Here is a 27,431-nt window from a genome sequence, read left to right as displayed (position 1 = left end):
GGTGGCATAGATGGTGTAAGGACAAAGGATGGCTTGGCATGAGCTGACATCTGTTGGCATTAAGTTGGAACTGGGGGATATAAGAGGCCATGGGAGTGGATGGAAGACATGGGTTGGCATGATTTGGCATTCAGTTGCCATGGGAGCTATAAGGGGCATTGGTTGTGCATGGGTTGGCATAAATTGACATTACATTAGCATTGAGGCTATGAGGGGCCATTGAGAGTAGGTGGGGTGTATGAGTTGGTGTGGTTGGGGCATGTGGAGTGGACGTGGAGAGTGAGGGCTAGATGGTCTAAAACATAAGCAAACAATTGGGACAATGTCCCAGAGGGCCAAGGCGGGCCATTCAAATAAGCCCGCCTCAGCACTTGGCAGCCCTTGTGGCCACCTCTGATCTGCGTCCGTGGGTGGCAGGCCCAACACTATCCTGCATCTACCCCACTGGAGTTCAGGAAGGGAGAAGAAAGGTTATTAAATTGCTTAAGTAGATCATAAAATTTAGAATAGGCTTCATTAATTAAAAATAAAATTTAAAATGCGAAGTTGAAATTTAAAATACAAGAAAAAGTGACCAGGAATGAGCAGTAAAAAGGGAAACAGAAGACTGGATAAATTGTAGTAAATTGAATATACATTTTTTAATTTAGACTTATTTTGTAACATTGTATTAATGATACCATGTTGAAGTTGTTTCTAACAGCTGAGCAGCCAATGTATGCAAAATTCTAGCTTGCTTCAAAGCAAAGTGTGTGTCCTATTTGGAAACTGAAAAGCATTCATTGGCTCAGGGTGGACTGAATTTTCTGAAACTACCAGCAGTCTAGAGGTTAAGATACCACTGCAGAATTTGTCAGTAATGCATTTAATTTTTGCTCATTTCCTTGCTAGAGGAATATACGTGTCTGATTGACAGATGTGGATCATAAGATTCCTGACCCTTAAATTTTCTTTGAACTTTTTTTCCTGCAGATACTAATTTAGATCCATATGTTACATATGAGTACAGAGTAGCTGCTTGGAATCGCTGTGGATGGGGTTTTAGTAACATCAGCAGAGCTACCACTGAACAAGATGTGCCTCAGGGTGTGAATCCCCCTCAATGGAGGAAAGTGGACAACAGGAACGATATGATCTTGCTGAACTGGAAAGCTCCAGCACAACCAAATGGTATAATGATAAATAAAATAGCATATTTATGAAAGCTTTTTTTGATAAAACATATATCCTGTGCTAATACTGCATAAGAATTAATTAATTCTGAGCACTGCTTAAATCAAATAGCCATTTAAATTATCTTCCAATGTAATAAAGTAAATTGAAAAAATGGTTACTGCAGTGCTTTTAATTGAAATTGCAAAGCAAAAAATGCAGGTAAAATGTTTTTATACAAGACACTGGCCGAATTTTTGTCAAGGTTGTGAGGCATGTTTCTGTGTGCGAATGGCCATACTTAGGGCAGAATTAAAAACAAAGAATGCTGGAAAAGCTTGGCAGATCTGACAGCATCTGTGGAAAGAGAAACAGAGTTGACGTTTCAAGTCAATATGTCTCTTCTTCAGAGCTAAAGAGAAGTAGAAATGTGATGAAATTTATTCTGTTTAAGGGGGTTGGAGCAGGTAAAGCTGGATAAAAGGCTAGCGATAGGTGGGGGTTGAGAGGAGATTGACAAAGATGTCATGGATAAAAAGGGCTAAAGAAGGTGCTGATAGTGGCGTAAAGGTAAGAAAGCAGAATGTGTTAATAGCAGAATGATGGTAAGCACTCTGTGAAAGAACAAGATGGAACAAGTAACAGATGGCCCTTTTGGGGATGGGGTGGTGTTTGGGGAAAAAGGAAAAGAAAAAGGGATAAAAAAAAAAGGGATCAAAAAGGGGTTAAAACAACGAATAGATGGATAAAAATAAAAATGAAAATAAGTGGATAAAAATAAAAATACATTTCAAAGAAGATTTAAAAAAGGGGTGAAGATAGAGGGGAGAGTTCATGATCTGAAGTTGTTGAGCTCAATGTTAAGTTCAGTTTTCTTACCTTTACGCCACTATCAGCACCTTCTTTGGCCCTTTTTATCCATGACATCTTTGTCAATCTCTCCTTTGCCCCTACCTATCGCTGGCCTTCTATTCAGACCTGCTCTACCCCCCTTAAACAGTATAAATCTCATTACATTTCTACTTCTCTTTAGCTCTGAAGAAGGGTCATACTGGCTTGAAATGTTAACTCTGTTTCTCTTTTCACAGATGCTGCTAGACCTGCTGAGTTTTTCTGGCATTCTCTGTTTTTATTTCAGATTTCCAGCATCCGCAGTATTTTGCTTTTATCTTAGGGCGTAATTATCTGATCCCGTTGGCAGCAGGCATGATGGTGGGTGGGGGGAGAATTTGGCGTCAGGGGCAGAAATCGATTTCATGTCAGTGTGAAATTACAGCGGGATCATCCGTTGGTATCCGCCATGGTGGAATGAGAATCCTGTTGGAAGCCGGCGTGAACATGTTTTCCATCCTGCTAATGGGATGCAAAGTAAGGCCCTGACCAGAATCGTCCCCCAAAGCCCGATTTACTGTTATTCTGGCCCAGAACACGTCTGGATGGGTGTGACGTGCAGAAGTCAAGACTTACATGTAGGGCCTTGCTCAAATTGTGGCCATCCAAGGAGGAGATGCCGGAGCCCGACAGCTTTTGGACTCTGGAGGAACACATGCATCGCTTGCTGGGTGGTTCCACATGGGCACGAAACCACCAGATAGCAGCTTTTGGAGGGTGGGAGGTCTCCATTGATGCTTCAAGCCTGTTGTGGAACATCATGGTCTTGGCATGGACTCACACCATCTACTGGCCTCGTTGTCATCAGGCATCATGGCGGGCAGGGGGGGACAATATGGTGGGAAGGTCAAAAATCGGTTTTACGCAGTGGTGAAACCAGTTTAAAATCGTCCACTCCGCCAGTCAATGGCAGGCCACGTTTCCCACCACTGCATGTCAGGAAGGTCATTTTAATACTTTTGCATTTAATTATAAGCCCTGCTGGCTGAATCATCCCCCAATTTACCACCCACGTCAGTGTAATTTCAGAACGGTGTGACTCATGACTGCCTTTAAAAGGCCTGCACTTGGCGAGCCGAACTTCGAAGGGAACTCGGATGTGAGTGCACACAACCTTGCCCAGCGTTCAAGAAAATCACTCGTAGAACATCAGTGAAGAGGCATCAGGGATTTGCGGGGGTGGGGGGGGTTGGTGGTGATGGGTGTGTACAGGCAAGTTGCTTTATCCCGGTTGGCTTTCAGTGCGGTGCTGGGGCAAGGGCTCCAGTGCGGGTCAGATCAGGTTGTGGAGGTGGGTGGCAGCAAGGCAGCACCGACAGACTGAAAGAAAAACTCAAACATATGCCAAGGGTGTTGTGGGAGGTGGGGTGAGGGAAGCGGCCACACATTTGTAAAAGATTGTTAAAAGTGAGCATTTTTGTGCAGCTGAGACCATTTGACATGCTTGGAGTTGGGCCTATGAGATTTTTCTGCCCCTCAAGCAAAGCAAATGCATGAAAGTGCCACCAAATGCTCAGGGGGCAGCAGAGCAATTGCCCGACTGGGCAAGTTGTAGAATCTCCTCGCAAAAGGTAGCCATGGTGCAGTCACTGGTGGAGGTGCTCACAGTCCCTTGTAATGTCATTATTAAGTGGTGGACCAGTATCCATTCTAAGGCAAGCCAACAGTGCAGCCTTGCAGTGTGGGTTAGGGGAATGCCTGAACCTGAGCTGTGAGCACAGCATGGCGTGAAATGGCTGAAGCTGCTGCCAATCGGTCAAGTGGAGTGTGACGGAGGTGGGAGGGGTTTTGGACAGCCAATAAGTGCACTACACACTGGCCATCCAAGTGGTGACCAGCACTCTCTGGCATGGGTGAAGGGGCCTTCAGACTTAACCAAGAGAGGTTCTCAGGACACATATGCGAACCCATGCGTCTCTCTCTCTCTCTGATCCTGCAGAAAGAGCACACCAGTATCATGGTATGTCTCATGGCTTACAGAGACCAGAGAAGGAGAAGAAGAGAGCAGCAGAGTCACCTGGCTTGGCAAAAGGAGGAGCACCTCCCTCAAGGTGAAGGAGTGGCAGGGCCTGCTGTGTACACAGCTGAAGATCCACAGCTAGCATCATTTGTAGGTGCCACACTAATCCCAAGGCCTATAGATGGCACCTGTCATTCCTGGAGATGACCGAGAACCAGTTTCACCGAAGATTGCGCATGTCTAGGGAACTGATCGGTCACATATGCCACTTGCTGCAGGATTTGGTGCCACGAGGACATGGACGGTATCCACTACCAGTGGCTGTGAAAGTAACATTGGTGCTCAATTTTTACACTAATGGCTCCTTCCATGGCTCCACAGGTGACCTGTATGGGATCTCGCAAGCCTCCACGTACAAGTATATCCAGGAGGTCACAGACATCACAAAGGCACAGAACTTTGTGCATTTTGCCTGGGACCAGGAAAGCCAGGAAGCAAGAATACTGGGATTTGCCCAGATCTCTGATTTTCCGCAGGTGCAGGGTGCTATCGACTGTACTTATGTGGCTCCGTAGCAACAGGCAGTCAACTATGTCAACCGCAAGGGCTTCCACTCGCTGAATGTTCAGCTAGTGCGCAATCATCACAAATGCATCCTGCAGGTCTGCGCATGATTCCCAGAGAGCGTCCACGACTCCTCCCTTCCTAGCAGGTTTCAGATCCCTGACATCTTCCAGGATTCAGAGAGTCTGAAGAGTTGGGTCCTTGGAGACAAGAGCTAGCTACAGAGGATGTGGCTGATGACGCCCATGTAGCAGCCTCAGATTGCAGCAGAGCAACAGTACAACAAGGCCTCATGCTGAGATCCGGACTTTGGTGGAGCAAACCACAGGCAGTTTGAGAATGAGGTTCCGGTGCCTTGACAGATCCAGTGGAGCACTGCAATACAGTCCCCACAATCTGGTGCTGGAACGGGGGAGGACCTAGCTAAGGAAGAGCTGGAAGAGCTGCATGTCTCCTCCGATGAGTACATCGCAGTGGGTGATAGTGATGAGGTCCTTGAAAGCAAGGATGCCGGCAATTAGGCCATTGCACTGGTCAGATGAGGCAGGCGCGCTCAGGAGGCCCTCATAGTTGCAAGGTTCATGGAGGATGATGACAAGATGCAGTGAGGACAGTCCTGACATCCTCACCTTGCATTTGTGAATGTTTGACTCCTGTGTGACTGACGGCAGTGCACATATCCTTGGTGCTCAGACTCATGTCAAGGACACACAGCGGAGGCCTTAATAGCCACAAGATTCCAATAGGATGATGACAACATACAGTGAGCACACTCCATAGATATTCACATTGCCTCTGTGAATGTCTGACTTCTGTGTAGTTGAGTGCAGCTCGCTTGTGCTCGGTGATCAGGGTCATATCATGGTGACAGAGCTGTGAAATTTTAATGCACCTGAGCCCTAGTCGGCCTTCAGCACCTGACTCCTTCAGGAGCACAGCATCACTGGTCACAGATGCTGAAGAGATGGAGGGCCAGCCCCACCTCAAAGATGCTGAGAGTGCACAGAGAGAATGACGGAATGATGCCTGCACACGACATTCTGGCGGCAATTTCAAGCACCATCGAGATGCAGACATCAGTAATGTATCCAGTGAGTGTAAAGCCAGATCATCACTTTGGTCTGAAGGTTACACACTGCACAGGGAAGAGGCCCTGGACTAAAACGCCTGCCTTTATCTTGTGCAGGAACCAAGATTTCATATCTGAATGACACGAACACTGCTCATTAGAACAAAGAGCCATAGGCAAGAAGACATTCTTGAGGGTTTAATTACAATAGTTAACATTGAGTAAAAGTGATTAGCACCTGTGCCCAGGCTGTGCAGCTACATCTTCAAAAAGGGCTTGGCCTAAATAGCCAAGTGGTTATGGTACTGGGGTTGTAACCCCAAGATCAAAAGTTCAAATCTCACAATGGCAAATTATGAAACAATGTAACTTCATCTGAATAGGAACAGATGGAAACGTGTTTGTACTCGAAAGAGTTACAAGCAGAACCTGTATGAGCCCCGGTTTAAGCACTGTTTGGGGCTTGGCCTAAATAGCCAAGTGGTTATGGTACTGGGTTTGTAACCCCAAGAGCAAGAGTTCAAATCTCACAATGGCAAACTATGAAACAATGTAACTTCATCTGAATAGGAACAGATGGAAACGGGTTTGTACTCGAAAGAGTTACTGGGCTTGTAACCCCAAGATCAAGAGTTCAAATCTCACAAGGCAAACTGTGAAACAACATAACTTTGCACCATTTCTCTGGCATAAAATAAGATGAAGGTGCACGCGGCAACCCCAGAGTGCTCCCGTGCGCATGTGTCCTTCGCACTGACGGTTCCGATAGAATAAAGTTCCCGCTTAGGGAGGGTGGTCAGGCGCTAGTGTGCCTACGCACACAGGTGGTGACTTTCCGCCTTCAGACCCTGCAGCGATACCTCTACGTTGAGCCTCCTCCTAGATGGTGTGCCCTGATGACGTATTTCTTCCGTCAGGTGCACAGCCTGAATTATGACGTGCAGCTCCTGTTTATAGAACAGCTGGGCCTCGGTGGCTCCTTGCAGGCGTTGCCCGTCTTTTACCAGGACCTGATCAAAGTCTGGAAAGTGGTCGCCTCGCGACGCAGCTCTCCCCCGTCAGGAGTAGCGGCTATCGTCAGAGAGCCGCTGCTCAGGAATCCGCCCCTCCGTCCTTTTCAGTGGTTGGCGGAGAGGAGGGCTGTGGCCGCAGGGGTGACCAGGATCGGGGACGTGCTGGGTGGCGAAGGACTGGGCTGGATGCTCCCGCAGGAGTTGGTGCGACGCGCGTCTGTGAGTGTCCAGGTCGCAGCCGATGCCATCCAAGACCTGAGAACGGTCGTGCTCGGACCCGACGTTATTTTGGGTCTTGAGGTGGCCCAGGTGCGCGGTGGTCTTCCGTCTGAGCGTTCCCCTGTTCGGACGGAATTCCACATTGGCCCCAAGCCCCGAACCCTCCCTCGGGTGATGGTGCCCCGCAATATGAGCCGCCTCAGGGACATGCCCTCTGTGCCTTTTGGCACGGCAAAGAGGGGCTTTTTGTACGGACTGCTGCTGCACACCTTCCATTTTCTCGCCCTTGTCCGTCGACCGGACACGCCCTGGCGTGCCTTGTTGCCGTCCGGCGGCGGAGGCCCCCGATGGGAGGCCCTCTACGGAGGTGTCCTCCCCCTTTCTATCGGGGACCTGGGTTGGAGGGTGTTGCATGCAGCAGTCCCTTATAATAAGAGGATGCATTGGTTCACGGACTCTCAGGACACGTGCCCTTTTTGCGGTCTTGTGGAGTCCGTGGACCATGTATACATAGGGTGTTGTAGGCTGCACTCCCTTTTTAGTTATTTGAAAAACCTTTTATTGATGTTTTGTTTGCACTTCAGCCCCACGCTCCTGATCTATGGGCAGCCGGTGCGGAAGGGGGTCGGGAAGGAGGAGGACCTCCTCGTGAACCTGCTCCTGGGCCTGGCCAAGTTGGCTATTAACAGGTCCAGGCAGTGGGCGATCGACGGGGGAGTCCCGCCCGATTGTTTGTCCCTCTTCCGTGGCTACGTTCGCTGCCGGATGTCCCTGGAGAAGGAGCACGCGGTGTCTGCTGGCACTCTCGAGGCCTTCCGTGCTCGGTGGGCACCGCGGGGACTGGGGTGTTTTGTTGACCCCTTTAATCACATTTTGATTTAAAGTTTGTAAGTTTCCTTTAAACTTTGTTCTTGGTTTTACAGCTGACCTGAATTAGGGGCTGTGCCTGATTTATCCCAATTTTGTTGATTTGGTTTTCATTTAAAAGATTATCAAGAGTTCAAATCTCACAATGACAAACAATGTAACTTCATCTGAAACAGATGGAAATGGGTTTATACTCAAAAGAGTTACATCTTCTTTACTGGGCTGGATGCTCCCGCAGGAGTTGGCGCGACGCGCATCTGTGAGTGTCCAGGTTGCAGCCGATGCCATCCAAGACCTGAGAACGGTCGTGCTTGGACCCGATGTTATTTTGGGTCTTGAGGTGGCCCAGGTGCGCGGTGGTCTTCCGTCTGAACGTTCCCCTGTTCGGACAGAATTCCACATTGGCCCCAAGCCCTGAACTCTCCCTCAGGTGCTGGTGCCCCGCAATATAAGCCGCCTCGGGGACATGCCCTCCGTGCCTTTTGGCACGGCAAAGAGGAGCTTTTTGTACGGACTGCTGCTGCACACCTTCCATTTTCTCGCCCTTGTCCGTCGACCGGACACGCCCTGGCGTGCCTTGTTGCCATCCGGCGGCGGAGGCCCCCGATGGGAGGCCCTCTATGGAGGTGTCCTCCCCCTTTCTATCGGGGACCTGGGTTGGAGGGTGTTGCATGCAGCAGTCCCCTATAATAGGAGAATGCATAGGTTCACGGACTCTCAGGACACGTGCCCTTTTTGCGGTCTTGTGGAGTCCGTGGACCATGTATACATAGGGTGTTGTAGGCTGCACTCCCTTTTTAGTTATTTGAAAAACCTTTTATTGATGTTTTGTTTGCACTTCAGCCCCACGCTCCTGATCTATGGGCAGCCGGTGCGGAAGGGGGTCGGGAAGGAGGAGGACCTCCTCGTGAACCTGCTCCTGGGCCTGGCCAAGTTGGCTATTAACAGGTCCAGGCAGCGGGCGATCGACGGGGGAGTCCCGCCCGATTGTTTGTCCCTCTTCCGCGGCTACATTCGCGGCCGGATGTCCCTGGAGTGGGAGCACGCGGTGTCTGCTGGCACTCTCGAGGCCTTCCGTGCTCGGTGGGCACCGTGGGGACTGGGGTGTTTTGTTGACGCCTTTAATCACCTTTTGATTTAAAGTTTGTAAGTTTCCTTTAAACTTTGTTCTTGGTTTTACAGCTGACCTGAATTAGGGGCTGTGCCTGATTTATCCCAATTTTGTTGATTTGGTTTTCATTTAAAAGATTATCAAGAGTTCAAATCTCGCAATGGCAAGCTATGAAACAATATAACCTCATCTGTTTTAACAGATGGAAACATGTTTGTACTCGAAAGAGTTATTGTATGTCTTTGCTTGGCCTAAATAGCCAAGTGGTTATGGTACTGAGTTTGTAACCCCAAAATCAAGAGTTCAAATCTCACAATGGCAGAACTATGAAACAACGTAACTTCATCTGAAACAGATAGAAACGGGTTTGTACTCGAAAGAGTTACATCTTCAAAAAAAACCCGGTGCGGAAGGGGGTCGGGAAGGAAGAGGACCTCCTCGTGAACCTGCTCCTGGGCCTGGCCAAGTTGGCGATTAACAGGTCCAGGCAGCGGGCGATCGACGGGGGAGTCCCGCCTGATTGTTTTTCCCTCTTCCACGGCTACATTCGCTGCCGGATGTCCCTGGAGAGGGAGCACGCGGTGTCTGCTGGCACTCTCGAGGCCTTCCGTGCTCGGTGGGCACCGCGGGGACTGGGGTGTTTTGTTGACCCCTTTAATCACATTTTGATTTAAAGTTTGTAAGGTTCCTTTAAATTTTTGTCCTTGGTTTTACAGCTGACCTGAATTAGGGGCTGTGCCTGATTTATCCCAATTTTGTTGATTTGGTTTTCATTTAAAAGATTATCAAGAGTTCAAATCTCACAATGGCAAACTATGATACAATGTAACTTCATCTGAAACAGATGGAAACGGGTTTGTACTCGAAAGAGTTACATCTTCAAAACCTTCCTAACCCTGTCTTGGTTCCCCTGACATCCACAGTGGAGGTGGAGGCAGCCTGATGACTGCTATGCCCTGTCTGTGATGACCTTGACAGGCATCCTCTGGATGACCAAGACCTGGAGGACCCTAGCCTGCTTTCATGGTCCTGCTGTATGGCAGTGGCACCCTCCTTGGCCTGTGGAGCTGGAGCTGCTGGGGTCACAGGAAGCGGGGATTCAAATGGGCCGGACACTCCTGGAGTCACCTGGATGGATGGCCCATGGTGTGCACCTGTGGATCCTCCTCCCTATGGGTGCTCCAGGGCCCCTGGCTGACTCCTCAGAAGGGGAAACTGGAGTGAGACAGAGCTGCCCCCCAGTCCTTTCATGTTGACACCTTGGAGGCCAACGATAGTGTCATCGATGGAGTTCAGCCTGCACAGCGGTACAGGACCGATGCTCTGGACCAAGGTCTCCATGGTGGCCTCCATCCTACCAGTGTTGACCTCAGTGCATTGGCTTGCCGGTGCTATCACCTCAGACTGAAGGCAGACAGACTCCTCTATCATGCCTTGCAATCTGAGGAGTGCGGCAGACATCCCTTCCTGATGTTCCCGAGCTTGCCTTTGCAGCTCCAGCAACTGAAGTATGACTGAATCCGGATGTTCCTCATCTAACACAGACTCAGCAGTTTTCAAGCCTCCTGCAGTCCTCAGTGACTGGAAACTTGGGAAGTCCCTGCTGCTGCTGCCTGCTGTGGATCAGACAGCGTGGTGTGCTTACCAGATTTTGACCCTGAGGCTACTCTAGAACTAGATCCCACCGAGGTGTGTGTCTCTGCGCTGGTGGAGCTGTGGGTGAGTGCTGTGACAGGTCTTCAATTAAGGTCAGCAGATTCTCCATATGAGGTGTCTTCAGGGCTTGAGTCGAGGACCGGGGTTGTGGACCCTCTTGGCTGCTTCCCAGATGTGCCTGCAAAAGCAAGTAGAGATAATTAGTGCATGGTAGGGGACTGCAGAACAGGGGAACTGACTCACAACATGGTTGTCTGATGGATATTGTACTGCTGGATCCTCACTTGGCTGAGCACTGCTGATCTCATCATTAGCACAGGAACAGTCCAATCCTTGCTGGCCAGTTGGATGACACTATTTTCAAAGTCTGTGAGGACATTGATGTCAGGCATTCGTTTAACAGTCTGTGACCTCTCCCTTTTGCTGTGTGCCAACATGCACTGCATGAAGACAGATCGAGAGAGTGTAAGCAGGATGCTTGCCAGGCCAATTGAGAAGGATGCCTGGCATGTGTGGGTGGTCAGTGGTGCCATGGCCAGGATGAAGGCACGTTCTTAGAGCAGATGAAGGTGTGTGTGAGAGAGTGAATGGTGATGCCCCTTGAACTGGCAGTGAGTGAGATTTCTGTGGATGTGTGATGGGTTTGTGAGTGTGAGTTGAGAGTGACAAGAAGAATGACTTATTCTGGCAGAAAGGAGGAGATCATTCATCCTCTTCCGGCATTGGGTGGCTGTCCTCTTTTAAAGGGCATTGGAGCTGACCACCGCAGCCACCGCCTCCCTAGTGGGAGAGAGGGCTCAGCTGCATGGGAATATAAAAAATCAAAGTTTAAGGAGGGGTTAAGAGTACAGGTTAGTGATGAGGCTGTTTGTTACCAAAAAGTGAAAGGAAGGGACAGAGTGTGTGAATGCCATATTGCACCAAAGAATCATATAAGAGAAGGGAAAATTGACAATCGAGCAAACTTAAAGGTTTTGTATTTTGCGTAGCATTTGGAATAAAACTAATGAGTTCACATGCAAATAGAGGTATGACTTGGTGGCGATTACTGAGATGTGGTTACAGGGAGAACAGGTTTGGGAGTTGAATATCCAAGGGTACTCAGTGTTTTGGAAGGGAAGGCAGGAGGGAAAAGGATATGATGTAGCTTTGTTAGTAAAGGAAGAGATCAGTGCTATAGTGGGGAATGATATAGCACTGGAGAGCAAGATGTGGAGCACTGGATAGAAATAAGAAGTAGCAAGGGAAAGAAGTCCCTGGTGGGAGTAATCTATAGGTCCCCAAACAGTAGTTTAGCAGTAGGACACAGTATAAACCAGAAAATACTGGAAGCATCCAAGAAAAGCACGTCAATAATCATGGGTGATTTTAATATGCATACAGATTGGACTAATCAAATTGGCAAGGGTAGCCTCGAGGGAGAGTTCATAGAGTGTATTAGAGACTGTTTCTTGAAGCAATATGTTGTGGAACCAACCAGGGAGCAGGCTATTCTGGATTTGGTTTTGTGTAATGAGATGGGATTAATTAATGATCTCATTGTAAGGATCCTCTAGGGAAGAGTGATCATAGAATGCTAGAATTTCAAGTTCAGTTTGAGAGCGAGAAACTTGAGTCCCACACTAGTATTCTGGAGTTAAACAAAGGTAACTACATAGGCATGAGGGCAGATTTGGCCCTAGTGGACTGGGTAGGAAGAGTATAAGGTAGGACAGTTGATGAACAGTGGCAGATATTTAAGGAGATATTCAATTCCTCCCAAGTAAAATATATTCCAAAGAGGAAGAAAGATGGTAAGAGTGGGACAAAGCATCCATGGCTAAGCAAAGATAACAAAAAGGCAAAAACTAAGGCACACCAAATTGCAGAGGTCAGTGGCAGGCTGGTCGATTGGGAAACTCTTAAAGATCAACAAAGGGTTACTAAAAAAATAATAAAAAAGAGCAAAGGTAAATTATGAAAGAAAACTAGTGCAAAATGTAAAAACTGATAACAAAAGCTTCTACAATTATATAAAAGGAAAGAGAATAGCTAAAGTGAATGTTGGTCCCTTGGAGGATGAGACTGGGGAGTTAATAGCAAGGAACGCAGAAAAGGCAGAGACACTTAATCAATATTTTGCCTCAGTTTTCATGGTGGAGGACACTGGTACCAACCCAATAGTAACAGGCAGTGCAGAGAGTATAGAGAAGGAGGAACTTAGAACAATCACCATCACTAAAGAAAAAGTACTGAACAAACTATTGGGATTAAAGGTCGACAAGTCCCCAGGACCTGACATCCCAGGGTCTTAAAGGAAGTGACAGCGGAGATTGGGGATGCATTGGCTATAATATTCCAAAATTCCCTGGATTCTGGAAAGGTTCCAGTGGATTGGAAAAATGCTAATATAATGCCCTTATTCAAAAGGAGGCAGAAAGTAGGAAACTATAGACCAGTTAGTTTAACATCTGTCATTGGGAAATTGTTGGAATCCATTATTAAGGAAATAGTAATGGGGCATTTGGAAAGTCAAAATGCAATCCATCAGAGTCAGCATGGTTTTATGAAGAGTAATTGTGTTTGACTAATTTGCTACAGTTCTTTGAAGATGTGCCAAGCAAAGTGGATAATGGGGATCCTGTAGATGTAGTTGATCTGGACTTCCAGAAGGCCTTTGATAAGTTGCTGCATAAAAGATTAATACACAAAATAAGATCATACGGAATTAGGGGTAATATATTAGCTTGGATAGAGGATTGGTTAACCAACAGAAAGCAGAGAGTTGGAATAAATGGGTCTTTTTCTGGATGGCAAGCTGTAACTAGTGGGGTGGCACAGGTTTCAGTCCTTGGGCCCCAACTATTTACAATCTATGTTAATGACTTGGATTCAGGAATAGAAGGTACTTTAGCTAAATTTGCAGATGACACTAAAATAGGTGGGAAAGTAAGTTGCAAAAAAGAAATAAGAAATTTACAAATGGATATGGACAGGTTAGGTGAATGGGCCAAAATTTGGCAGATGGAGTCTAATGTGAATAAGTGTGAGGTTATCCATTTTGGTCGGAAGAATAAAAAGGTGACTTATTATTTAAATAGAGAGAAACTTCAGAATCCTTCAGCCCAGAGGGATCTGGATGTTCTTGTACATGAATCGCTGAAAGCTAGTATGCAGGCACAGCAGATAAAAAGGAAGGCAAATGGAATTTTGGCATTTATTGCTAAAGGAATAGAGGATAAAAACAGGGAAGTGTTGTTGCAACTGTACAAGGCATTGATGAGACTGCACCTAGAGTACTGTGCACAGTTTTGGTCCCCTTACTTGAGGAAGGATGTAGTTGCATTGGAGGCGGTTCAGAGGAGGTTCACTAGATTGATTCCAGCGATGCGGGGCTTATGAGGAGAGATTTAGCAGTTTAGGCTTGTACTCGCTAGAGTTTAGAAGGATGAAAGGAGACCTAATTGAGGTATATAAGATGCTAAAGGGGATAGACAAACAAGATGGGGCGTCCTAGAATGAGGGGCCATAGTTTTAAGCTAAGGGGTGGTAGATTTAAATCAGAAATGAGGAGGAATTACTTTTCTCAAAGGCTTGTGAATCTGTGGAATTCACTACCTCAGAGTGCAGTGGATGCCGGGATGCTGAATAAATTTAAGGAGGAGATAGACAGATTTTTAATTAGTAACGGGTTGAAAGATTATGGGGAGAGGGCAGGAAATTGGAGTTGATCCCAAAGTGAGATCAGCCATGATCGTATTGAATGGCAGGGCAGGCTCGATGGGCTGAATTGCCTACTCTTGCTCCTAGTTCTTATGTTCTTATCTTCTCCCCTGCTGGATTGTTGACCTTGCTTGCAGGTCTCCACCCAGGGTGGGCCTCGACTGCATCTAATAGGTGCCCAGGGGTGGCGTTACTAAATTTGGAGGCAGCATGTTTCCTCCCTTTGGCAGCCATGATATTCCAGCAGCTTCCGATGTCTTAGAGACTGCTAGCTCTGTGTAGGGCTGCCCTTTAAACATGGCGCCCAGATAACTGAAGGCCTGAGGTGACAGCGGGATGGGCAAATCTGAGCCTGCCCGCCAGCCAGTGACCCAGCTTGTTTCCCGTGAATACATTATTAATGAGGGAATGGTACGATATGGCATGAAAAGCCACTATTGCAGCCGGCAGGTAAAATGTCCTTTTTCCCATCTGTTGCCGCACTTGTGCAATTCTGGGGCGATTCCATCTATGGTCTCGGGCCTGCTTCGGAACATCATGGTCTTGGCTATGGGCTGAACGGACGATTGGCTTGGGAAGTTTGGGAAGAGGAAGGTTTAGGTGTGAGTGGGACAGGAAGATGGACCGGGGTGAGGTGGGTGAAGTTGTTGGGGGGGGAAACAAAGATGTAGCTGGGGATGAGGATGGGAGGAGGGGAACAAAGATTTCAGGGTGTGAGGTTGGGAGGAAGGATGAAGGTGTCGGGGGGAAGGAAAGACTACAGGGGAGGACGATGTAACAGGGGAGAATGCTGCAAGTGGGTCGGTAGCTGTAATGGGGAGAAAGGTATAAAGGAGGGATTTCAGAGAGGGGAAGGTGTCCGAGGTAGGGGGCGTAGTTTAGAGAGGGGAAGATGTCCAGGGGGAGGAGGGAGTTCGGAGAGGGGAAGGTGTCCGGGCAGAGGAGGGAGCAAGGGTGGAAGAGGGAGTATAGGTTGAGGAGGGCGTAAGGCGATGGAGGACATCCAGGTGAACATGCAAGGGGGGAGTCTGTAGAGTCAATGATTGCATCCTGGGAAGCCAACTGAGGGTGGGTGTGGTAGGAGGGAATGGTGAGTGTGAGAGGGAGCAGAAGGAGCCGGCAGTGTGGGAGGGTGAGGGTGAGAATAGGGACATCTGTTTTGGTCAGCAGTGAAGGACAGGAGGATGTGACCATGTGTGAAGCAGGTAATGGGACTGAGCAGGCCAGTGGAGGAGCCTCAGATGTCGCAACTGTCAAACAGGTTTGAGGTGCTCACAACCTGTGTGGACAAAAGTGAGGTCTGCAAGGTGGATGGGCATGCTGGCCATGGCACCATGGTGCAGGCAGCCATTTAAGTGGAGGGAGCAAACAGGAATGTAGTGGTAGTAAGGGACAGTATAGTGCGGGGGATTGACACTGTTCTGTGCAGCAAAGAACAGGGATCCAGAAGGCTGTGTTGCCCGCCCTGTGCCAGGGCTCAGGACATTTGCTCAGGGCTGGAGAGGAACTTGCAGTGGGAGGGGGAGGATCCAGTTGTGGTCCATGTAGGTACCAATGACATAGGTAGGACAAGGAAGGAGGTTATACATAGTCAGTATGAGAAGCTAGGTACCAAATTAAGAACAATCCCTCAAAGATAATAATCTCTGGATTATTACCTGAGCCACATGCAAATTGTCATCGGGCAAATAAGATTAGAGAGATGAATGCGTGGCTCAAAGACTAGTGTGGGAGAAGTGGGTTCTGGTTTGTGAGGCACTGGCACCAGTACTGGGGAAAGTGGGTGCTGTACCGTTGGGATGGTCTACACCTGAACCATGCTGGGATGAGTGTCTTGCGAATCTCATAATTAGGGAAGTAGAGAGGGCTTTAAGCTAAACAAGGTGGGTGAGGGATCAAGCTTGTGTTGGCATGGCAAATCAAGGGGTAGATTCAAGTCAGGAGACCATAATAGCAATATGGGAAATGAGGGTCAGAGAATAGCAGGAAAGGGCAGAGAGATAAAACCTAAGAATACACCAATAGTCAAGACTAGATGTTACAAGGATAACCAAAAGACAAAACTAAAGGCTTTGTATCTGAATACGCGTAGCATTCATAACAACATAAATGAATTGATAGCGCACATTGAAGTAAATAAATATGATCTGATAGACAATATGTTCAGTTGCAGGATAACAAGGATTGTGTCCTGAATATTGAGGGGTATGTGACATTCAAGAATAGAAAGCTAGGTAAAGGTGGAGGAGTAGCACTGTTGATCAAGGATGGCATTGATGCAATAGTTACAGATGACCTGGATTCAGTAGATCAATATGTAGAATCAGTTTGGGTGGAGATGAGGAATAATAGGGGAAATTAGTCACTAGTAGGGGTGGTCTGCAGACCACCTAACAGTAATCACAATTTAGAGCAAAGTATACGAGAAGAAATATTGGGCGTTTGTGATGAAGGGACGGCAATAACCATGGGTGATTTTAATCTACATATAAATTGGAAAAATCAGATTGGCAGTAGTAGCCTGGATGAGGGGTTCATAGAATGCTTTTGAGATAGTTTATAAGAGCAGCATGCTCTGGAACCAACCAGAGAGCAGGTTATATTAGACTTGGTGTGTAATGTGACAGAATTAATTAATGACCTCAGAGTGAAGGCACCCCAAGGTAGCAGCACCACAAAATGATTGAATTTTACATCCAGCTTGAAAGGGAGAAGAGTAGGTGTAAGACTAGTGTTTTAAACTTAAATAAGGCAACTATGTGGTCATGAAAGCTGAGCCAGCTGAAGTGAACAGGGATACTAGACTAGGAGAAAATTCAATTGAGAAGCAGTGGCAGACATTTAAGTGGATATTTCAGAATATTCAGAATAAGTATATTCCTGCTATAAAGAAAAATTCTAAATTAAGGACCACCATCTGTGATTAACTAAAGACGTTAAGGAAAGCATCACACTTAAGGAAAAAGCATATAACTGTGCAAAGATGAATGGCAGGTCAGATGATCGGTCAGAATATAAAGAACAGCAGAGAATTTCTAAAAGGTTAATCAAGAGTAAGAAATTAGAGTATGAGAGGAAGCTAGCTCGAAATATAAAAATGGATTGCAAGAGTTTCTGCAGCTATTTAAAAAGAAAAGAGTAAGTAAAATGAGTGTTGGTCATTCTAGAGAGTGACAGTTGGGAGTTAATAGATAATAAGGAAATGGCAGATGAAATGAACAAATATTTTACTTCTGTCTTCACTATAGAGGATACAAAAAACATTCCAATAATAGTTGTAACTCAAGAGAGAGAAGGGAACTTGGTGATAAATACAATCACTAGGGAAGCAGCACTGAGCAAACTGATGGAGTTGCGAGTTGACAAGTCTATGGGTCCAGATGGACTTAATCCTAGGGTCTTAAAAGAGGTGGCTAATGAGATAGTAGATGCGTGGTGTTAATTTTCCAAAATTCCGTGGATTCTAGAAAGGTTCAATCAGACTGGAAAGTAGCAAATATAACCCCTCTATTCAAGAAGGGAAGGAGGCAGGTAACAGGAAATTATATGCCAGTTAGCTTGACATCTATCATGGGGAAGATCATTCGTGAAGGATGTTATAGCTGGGCACTTAGAGAAACTCAAGGTAATTGGGAAGAGCCATCATGGTTTTATGAAAGAGAAATCATGTTTAACCAATTTCTTGGAGTTATTTGAAGGTGTAACAAGTGTTGTCAATAAAGGGGAGCCTATAGACATGCTATACTTGGATTTCCAGAAGGTATTTGATAAGGTGCCACATCAAAGGTTATTGCGGAAAATAAAAGCTCATGATACAGAGGGTAATGTATTAGCATGGATAGAAGATTAGTTGGCTGGCAGAAAGCAGAGAGTATGCATAGATTGGTCTTTTTCTGATTGGCAGGATGTGACAAGTGGAGTCCCATAGGGGTGGGTCTGTGCTGGGGCCTCAACTTTTTACAATTTATGTCAATGACTTCGATAAGGGGAGTGAAGGCATGATAGCTAAATTTGCAGATGACACAAAGATATGTAGGAAAGTATGCTATGAAGAGGACATAAGCAGGTTGCAGATGGATATAGATAGATTGAATGAGTTGGCAAAAATATGGTACTTGGAGTATAATGTGAGAAAATGTGAAGTTGTTCACTTTGGCAGGAAGAATAAAAAAGCAGAGTATTACTTAAACAGAGAATGGCTGCAGAATTCCGAGCTGCAGATGGATCTAGTGCATGAGTGACAAAAAGTTAATATGCAGGTACAGAAGGAAATTAAGAAGGCTAATGGAATGCTATCCTTTATTACACAAGGAGTTGAACATGAAAGCAAGGATGTCATGCTTCAGTTATACAGGGCATTGGTAAGAGCACATCTCGAAAATTGTGTGCAGTTTTGGTCCCCTCATTTAAGGAAGGATGTAAATGCACTGAAGGTGCTTCAGAAGAGGTTCACTAGATTGATACCTGGAATGAGGGGGTTGTCTTATGGGCTTATTTCCACTGGAGTTTAGAAGATTGAGTGGGACTTGAACGGTATGATAAGGTGGATGTGGAAATCTTATTTCCTCTTGTTGGTGAGTCCAGAACTAGGAGGCACTGTTTTAAAATTAGGGGTTGCCCTTTTAGGACAGAGATGAGGAGAATTTTTTTCTCTCAGACAGTTGCAAGACTTTGGAACTCTCTGCAAAGGTGGTGGAGGCGGGGTCATTGAATATTTTTAAAGTGGAGGTAGATAGATTCTTGTTACGCAAGGAAATCAAAGGTTATTGCTGGTAGATGCTTCTAATCTATATGTTTGCATGTTCAGATACTTCGTGGTCTGGCTGCATGCAGCTAAACTGCTAGTGGTGGAGGTGGCGGGGGGAGGGGAGATGAAAGGGGAGGATTTGTGAAACCTGTCAATTAAGCTAAAAAACATGACACATTATTCAATGAAAGTAAATTTATTTTCAGATTATAAAGTGACAAAATATGTTCATCCATGCAACCACTTGTGATCAGAATTTCTTAATTTTTCTAGGCCTGCCACTTCTTCTAGGTGCTACCCTGACATCCGCAGCAGGGTTGAGACAGCCAGTTCAATAGTTAGCCTTGTTGCCTATGGTGACTTTGGCATGTATCCTCTGGAGAGCAGAGGCCTAGAGGGCCCTGGCTTGCTTTGGCTGTCCTCCTGTGTGGCATCTGCTTCCTCTGCAGTGACACAGGACAAAGTTGAGGGGGTTACAGGTTATGAGGAATTGGAGGGAGTGGACAGCCTCTGAGATTCCTAAGTGGATGACCAAGGGGTGTCCAGCTAGCGCTCCTCTCCCCTTCAGGTGCCCGAGTGATCTGGCCTCATTCTTAAGGAGTAGGAGTACCTGGAGGGATTACGAGGTGGCCCATTTCCCCCTCTTGTTGCCACTGCAGGAATTTACCCATGGCTACTGCGATGGAGTGCAGGTCTGTGATCATCTCTGTATTCTGCTGGACTGGGGTCTCCGTGGTGTCTGCCATCCTTCCCATAGAGACCTCCGTATGTGCACATGTGAGCATCACTTCATCAGAGAAGGCAAACGCACTCCTCCGATTTGCATGCCACTCTGCTGAGGGTTTCCAACAGTTCTTCGTGATGTTCCCCTGTCAATTGCTGACTCTCCAAGATGATTTGGAAGGCCGAACCCAGAGGCTCATCACCTGACTTGGACCTCACGGATGCCTCTTCCCCAGCAGTGTTCCGAATGCCAGGGAAATCGGCTACCTCTTCCTGCTGCGGACAGATGTTTGTGCGATGACCACCAGATTGTGAACGTGAGCCTTCTCTAGATCTAGGTCCCACCGAGGTGTGTGTCTCCGTGCCGATGGAGGGTCAGGGTAAGTGCTGTGACAGATCTTCCAGCCTGCTTATTTTTAGCTCTTCAGTAGAGGAGGAGTCCTCTTGGCTGGAGTTGAGGACCTGGATGGAGCTGAGGGATTGGCTGGCTGAGGGTGTCAGTCATTTGGCAGAGCTCCTTGTGAACCAAAATAGATGTAATAATGCATGGCAGCAGAGTCAAAAGCAGGAGAGAGAAGACTCACTGTTGCGTTGAGAGTGGGTAGTGTGGTGCAAGATCTTCACGAGTGTATTCACCACCCACCTCACCTGTGCCGTAGACATGGTCCACATCTTCACCAGTCGGTGCAATGGCACGCTGCTTAAAGTGAGTGAGGGGTCTAATGTGGGCCACTCCACACCACAGCACCCTTCCCCCCCAGTCTCAGACTTATCCCTGCTGTTGTAAACCAGCTTCTCCTGCATAAAAGCAGATGGAGAGAGTCTTAGCAGGACACATAGCACTGCATGGAATGTTTGTGTGGTGAGCAGAGCGCTGGACAGGATGAGGACGCGAGCTCCAGAGGATATGAGCCTGGTGGAGATGTGAGGGTTTATGGGAGAGTTAATGGTGTTGTCCCTTGAGGTGTGAGATCCCTGTGGATGTATGATGGGTTTGTGAGTGTGTGAGTTAAGAGTAATGAGGTACCCTGGCGGAATGGGTGAGAGTATTCATACTCTTCTTGCACTGGATATCTGACCTCCTCTGTGCTCTGCTAGCACTGACTGTCGCTGCCACTGCCACCCAAGTTGAATTCATGACTCTGGTGGACCTTCTGTGGTCAGAGCAGAGGTAGCGGACATCAGGCGACTTTCCACTGTGTCCAGCAGATGACCCAGAGAGGCGTCACTAAATCTGGGGGCCTGCCGTCTTCCTGGCTTTAGGGGCTATTTGTTGCCTGGAGCAATCCTGGTCTCTGGACATGATGTAGGCTGTGCTCTGGTACACTTGAAATATGGCACCCGGAGCGAGGAAGCACTGAGGCCATGGCGTGGTGGCAAACTCGAGCCCACCCGCCAGTGATCCGGCGTGTTCCCGTGAATGCATTATTGATGAGGCAGGACACGCTGGGAAGGGGATGGATGATACGACACAAAAATCTGCCATTGCGTCTGGCACATGAAACGTCTTTTTTCATGCCCACTACCACACTTAGTGCAAATCTGGGACAATTTCACCCTTAGCTTTTATGGAGGAAATCCGATTTTCCTCTGCATTCCCATTTCTCACTGACCTTTTTGTGGGTTCAGAAAGCCTGGTGTGCAAATACACACCCTCCTCTGCTGAGATTGTGTTCCCCATTTCCAAAATTATTTCTTATTTCAAATAAGATGTTTAAAATACAGTTTATTAGTGTTTATTTTCTCTTATATAGCTACACTGTTATTATATATGCATTATATACATTAGAACATCATTTGGCCATAATATTTGTGAATGAGCTGGTTTAAGGGGGATATGAGCACATGGGTAGAGAGATGTCAGGCATAAACAAAGAGAAGGTGTAAAATGAATTTTATTGTACTAGAAAGATTTAGTATTTGGTATTTCCTGGAGGTCTTACTTATTATATAAATGGCTGATATGAATTGAAGGAACAGTATTGAAATTTGGGGGCTATTTCCAGTTGTGACAGTAATTTTGGAAGTCAGCAGATAAACTAACCAGATGGTCAGATGGAGGAAGATGCAGTTGAGTGTCAAACATTGTAAAATATATTTTAGAAATAAAAAGAGAAAGAAATAAAGTGCAGCTTATATGGTCAAATTCTAAATGGAGTAGCGAAGCATAGTTTTGTCACACCACTCAGCTAAATTTGACAGTGCAAGTAGAAAAGATATTCTTTTTGTGTCTATTAGATCCACAGAACTCAAACACAATATGGTAATATTGAACTTGCACAAGTTGTTCATTACGTCATAGTTTGAGTACAGTGAACAGTTTCAAGCACCCAACTGTAGGAAAGGTATAAAAAGCAATTAAAAACATCCAGTATTGATTTATTAAGAAGTCACCTTGATGAAGGGCTACAATTATGAAGAGGGAGGATTTGAGAAGTCAGGCTTTTTTTCAATAGACCTGGAATGGTTATGGAATGACCTGATAGAGATCTTCAAGACTATGAAGGATTATGGTGCGTAAAAAGTGATAGATTATTTTTGCTCATTGGAGAAACAGTAACAAGAGGACACAAATTTAGGATAATTAAAAAATATGAAAAGAAGGTTCAAAAAACTTTGACCAAAGAGGTCAACAAGGAGATAAAATGTACCACATTCACGGTGGATGTCATTTGTGACTATCATTAGGATAGCTTTATTGCTATAACAGTGGAGAAAATGATTTAAGTGATTCAAACACAGCGTAAGAGAAAAAATAAACACCAGATTTGAAAGCAACATCACTTTCAAGGACTTGGAGAAAAAAAAAGATTGGAGATGGTTGGTTAAGGTCAAAGACAGAGGGTGGATTTGTTTGTGTGGAGAGCTTTGAAAGGAAGGAGGACAATACCTGAGGGGAAAAGAACCATTTACAATGTCAGCTAGCATGGGGCCAGAGAGGGATGTTGGGTAATCAGCCGTTTAGTGGAAGTAGGAGTTGTACACTGTGGACAAGTTGAGATAGGAAACGTCAGGAAGGGAGAAACTATGGAAGAACACAAGATTGAGGTTAGGGCATGATGGACATGGGGAACTGAGGGGGAGGTTTGTTAGTGACAAGAGAAAAGGGAGAAGCAACAGAGGCAGCTTAAAGGATGGTTACAATCTTAGTGATAAAGAAGTCCAAAAGCTTCTCCTATGTTGTTGAAGGTGAGGGCAGAGGAGGATGGGAGAGGGGCTTAAGATAACGGAAAATGGAATTCACCACATTGCTCTACACTTCGGGATAGTTCTTGAGTAATGTGTGGCTTTGGTAGAGGAGACTGAGACCCAGAAGTGCTTGATGCAATTCAGCAAGGTTTAGTAACTTCAGGGAGAGTCTATTGTTAAAGTAAAGTTCATATATTCTTTTAAAAGGCAATTAGAAGGTTGGTTGAAAAAGGCATGTGTAAAGGATATGGGAGACAACCAGGTGAACTGGACTTGACTAGAGGTAGAGAAGCACTGGCACAAATTTCTTGCATCAAATAATTTGTTTCTATGCTGCAATAGTCTATGATTCTAGCTCTCCTGATATCTAATTACATTGTGAATGCTCCTAATATGATTTGCTCCATGATCTTGACTGGCAGTTTATTCCAAACAATGATTATCCTTTGAATAAACAGTTCTTCCTGTTTTGAAATAGCTTTTCACTATTTTAATTTGAATACATAACCTACTAATCTAAATTAAGGAAAGAAAGATTTGTAATTATATAGCACCTTTAATGACCATCAGGCTCCCCTCAGCATTGTACAGCCATTGAAGTATGTTTGAATTGGGTCACTGTTGTAATGTAGAAAACGTGGCAGCCAGTCTCTACACAGGTTTCCATAAACCACTATGTGATAATGGCCAGATAATCTGTTCTTGTTAAGTTGATTGAGGGATAAATATGGACCAGGACGCCAAGGACAACTCATTGAATCATAGAATGGCTACAGCAAAGAAGGAGACCATTTGGCCTGTTGTGTCCTTGCTAAGCAACTCACCTAGCCCCACTCCCCTGCATTTTCCCTATAGCAATGGAATTTTTTTTCCCTTCAGTTAATTATCTAATAATTAAACTTCCTTGCTCTTCTTTAAAATTGTACCATGAGATCTTTTACTTACCCCCGAGGGTGTCAGATAGGGTCTTGATTTAACATCTCATCTGAAGCCGCTCCCTTTGCACAGCACTGGAGCCTCAGATCTGATTTTGCATTCAAGCCCTGGAGCAGGACTTGAACCCACAATCTTCAAGTATTGGAGGCAAAAGCACTACCAACTGAGCCACAGACACAGCTTACTTTAAAGTACTATTTCAGTTTCACCTAATTTATGCCATTTAACATTTTATGTATTTTAATATGTTCCCCCTTAACCTACTCTTCAGATTTTGAGCTTCTCTAACCTTTCCTCATATCTCACTCCTTTGCATTTGGGATCATGCTAATTGCTCTACCCTGTAGCATCTCCAATATATGTACATCCTTTTTACAACATGGTGACCACAGCTAAGCACTGTACTGGAAGTTTTGTGTAACCAGTGCATTGTGCAGCTTTTTGTGGCTCCCAAAAGAGTCCCTCATGTTCTTGTTACTCTCGCCTTTTCTCAGCTGTTCCAAATGCGACGCTCTTATTTCCCATACTATGGGTAGAACTTAAGGAAGGCAGTTGGGGGCCCGATGTCTGCTACCAAAAGTGGCCCTCCGTCCCTATCTCCGGGAGCCCCGAGGGAAAGAAGTCCCTAAAGGGCAGCAAGAATAATGCTGCCTGGGCTCCCGCCTCCATGGGGATATTAAAATGCAGGACCTCCCTGAAAATCCCATCCCCAAGAGCTTCCAACTGCTGACTAATCAAAGACTGGCAGTTCTTCATTACTGCCAGCACCACTGGGAGTGGTGGCTGCTGTTGGTATTACACTTGGACCTTCATCAGAGATCCGTTGAGAAAAGTGAGGGTGGGATGAGGTCACAGGGAGGTGATCACCTGCAAGGTTGGGGAGAGCAGGGTCAGAAGAAAAAGCAGGGATGGCTCTCTGTGACCCCCTCTTCCCTGATGGTGGGACCCTTGATCAGGCACTGAGTATCGTTGAATGAAGGATCCCACCCCACCAAGCCATAAGCAGAGTCCCGTTGCTGGTTGAATATCAGTGATAGCTGCATTGGTTGTCTACTTAAGGACCTCAGTTGGCATCCAGACAAGAGGGCCATCTGCAAGCCTTCCTACCCCGGACTTAATTAGTGAGAGGCAACACAACAGCAGGATCTCCACCCAGAACCCTCCCACCTGTTTACATGCCCCTCCCCCTCACCTCCGAACTCAGCTAGGGTGTGGGGGGTGGGAGGGGGGTCATTAAACTCCGTCTTACATGTGTATTGACATCCATCTATGTAAGAAGGATGGGTGCAGCAGATCCATTGGCGATGGGATCGTTTTATATGGTGCACTTTTGCTGATAGCTGAAGAGACCAATCCATGAGAGGCAGGTTCTGCCATAAATGCTGCAAATGAGATTGTTATCAGGTTTTGTTTAGGCTTTCGGTGTTGGCACCTTTTGTCCAGCTGCTGTAGTCACTGATCGTCATGGTGATGCATGCCGGTTTACTGCTGAGATGGGAACATTATTGAAGGGGTTTAGTGCTAAGGGTGGTTCTCACCTGTTGTCGTTGGGTTGAGGAGCAGGGTGGTCACCGTGGGAGGAGCCATGGCCTGGCCCATTTGGACAAGATTCACCATTGGAACCACCTCAAGAAGCAGTTTCCTATTGGTATCGTATTTATTCATATCTACATCTTTGCTGGTCCGGGCCTGCTAGGCAGTGCCCTTAACATTAACAACAACATTGAGAGGATTAAGGGAGTAAAGCAGACATGAAATCTGGAGTGGTGTCACCTTCTAGCAAGCAACTTCCGGCAATTCCTGCAAATGATTAGGCCTCAAATGTATAGGCTTTTGTCTTTCCACCAGATATTAGCCAATGAGGTCAAGAGTTCAGCTGCTAGGCAAGTCTGCCCCTGCTAAAACCATGCTTAAGTTTTGCAGCAAACGAAAAAAGAAAGGAAAATTTATCCAGAGCAGAAGCTGGAAAGTCAGGACTATGTGCCTTGGTGTTAACAATGACCCACATTCCGCAGCAAGTGTATGCAAGACAATGCAGATTGACCTTGAGATACACAAATACACAAATTTGATGTCGATGTTGCTGCTCTACAGGAGATCAGATTAGCCAGCGCAGGCTCTACGTGTGAGGCTAACTACATCTTGCATAGCAAGGATGCAGAAGACCACCATGAGCATGCAGTAAAAACAGATAGTGCTGGAAAAACTCAGCAGGTCTGGCAGCATCTATGACGAGAGAAACGGAGTGGACATTTCAAGTCCAATATGACCGTTCTGCAGAATACACCGTGAACGTGGTGTAAGCTTCTGCAGTTAGCAACAATAGTACCAGCTGTAGAAACTTCTGAACACCTTACCTCTGTGTCTATCATCTAATGGTGGCTGTATCAACATCATCAGCACTTATGCACCAGCCTTGAATGCCAGTGTCTTAGACAAAGATTAGTTCTGTGGCTCTCTAAATTAGGCTCTAAGCACATCCCAATTAGTCGAGAAGTTATTCAACTTTGGTGATTTCAATGTAAGTGATGGATGGGATAAAGATTCATGGCCAACCTGCCTGAGCCAACATGGGGTGGACAAGATCAATGACAACGAACAATGACTTTTTGAACTTTGTGTTCTGAATGAACTCTGCATCAGCTACACTTTCTTTCAGGGGAAATATTACCACAAGGTATTAGAGCATCATCCAAGATCTGGACATTGGCACCAATTTGACCCGATCATGACCAGAAGACATGATCTGCCCTGCATTCTCCATACCCACACCTACCACAGCACAGATTGTGACACTGACCACTGTCTTGTCAGAAGCAGCGTGAAGGTGCAGCTCTGAATGTTTCACAGCTTCAAACATGATGGCCTGCCACACATCAACATCCCCAATACATGAAATGATGCCAATTACCAGCAGCTTGCACTGGCACTCAAATCATTGGTACCCACTGAAGGCTTACCAGGAAATGCTGCTGTTGATATTGAAGAAACCTGGAAGATGCTAAGTTCAATAATTTATGAAACAGCAGCAACATTTGGTAAAGGTGAAACAGGAATAAAGACTAGTTTCAGACCGATTCAGTAGAGATAACATTTGTCACTGAAGCAAAAAGCAAAGTTGATCCAATGCATGACATAAACCCAACAGCTACAACATTGCATGATTTGAAAGTAGTCAAGGCAGTCTTGCAAAGGACAGGGAGACACTGCGCAAATAAACACTGGATCAACTTAGTCAAGAAATACAAACAGCATAAATCTATGTGCTATGTATGATGGCATCAAACAGGCCCTTGTTTACCATCACCAAAGTTGCACGTCCCCTGAAATTGGCAGATGGTGTAGTACTCACCAACAGAAGTAAACAGATGTCCCGCTGGGTTGAACGTTACTGTGAGCTGTACTCCTGTGAGACAGATATCTCATAGTCTGCATTTGACATTCTCCCACAGCTTTCTGTCATGGATGAGTTAGAAGCAGAATCTTCATCACTTGAGCTTAAAAAGGTCATTGATTGATTAGCAAGAAGAAAGGCATCCAGCAAGGATGGAATTCCAACCATCTGTTCAACTCAAGCACGGAAATTCCCATCTACTACACCTTCATGATCTCCTCTTTCTCTGTTGGATGGT

The 27,431-nt window shown here is 46.0% G+C and overlaps 1 protein-coding gene across 1 annotated transcript in view; it reads left to right on the top strand.

Moving 5' to 3' along the window:
• ush2a (Usher syndrome 2A (autosomal recessive, mild)) overlaps positions 1 to 27,431 on the top strand; it is a 1,196,697-nt gene that overhangs the window by 979,641 nt on the left and 189,625 nt on the right. The window contains exon 52 of the mRNA XM_041207243.1: positions 973 to 1,170. Coding sequence (XP_041063177.1) covers positions 973 to 1,170 — 198 coding nt within the window. The remainder of the gene's footprint in view (positions 1 to 972; positions 1,171 to 27,431) is intronic.

Source organism: Carcharodon carcharias, chromosome 2 (assembly GCF_017639515.1).
Source record: "Carcharodon carcharias isolate sCarCar2 chromosome 2, sCarCar2.pri, whole genome shotgun sequence".
Taxonomy (NCBI): Eukaryota; Metazoa; Chordata; class Chondrichthyes; order Lamniformes; family Lamnidae; genus Carcharodon; species Carcharodon carcharias.
This window is presented reverse-complemented; position numbering and strand designations above follow the sequence as displayed.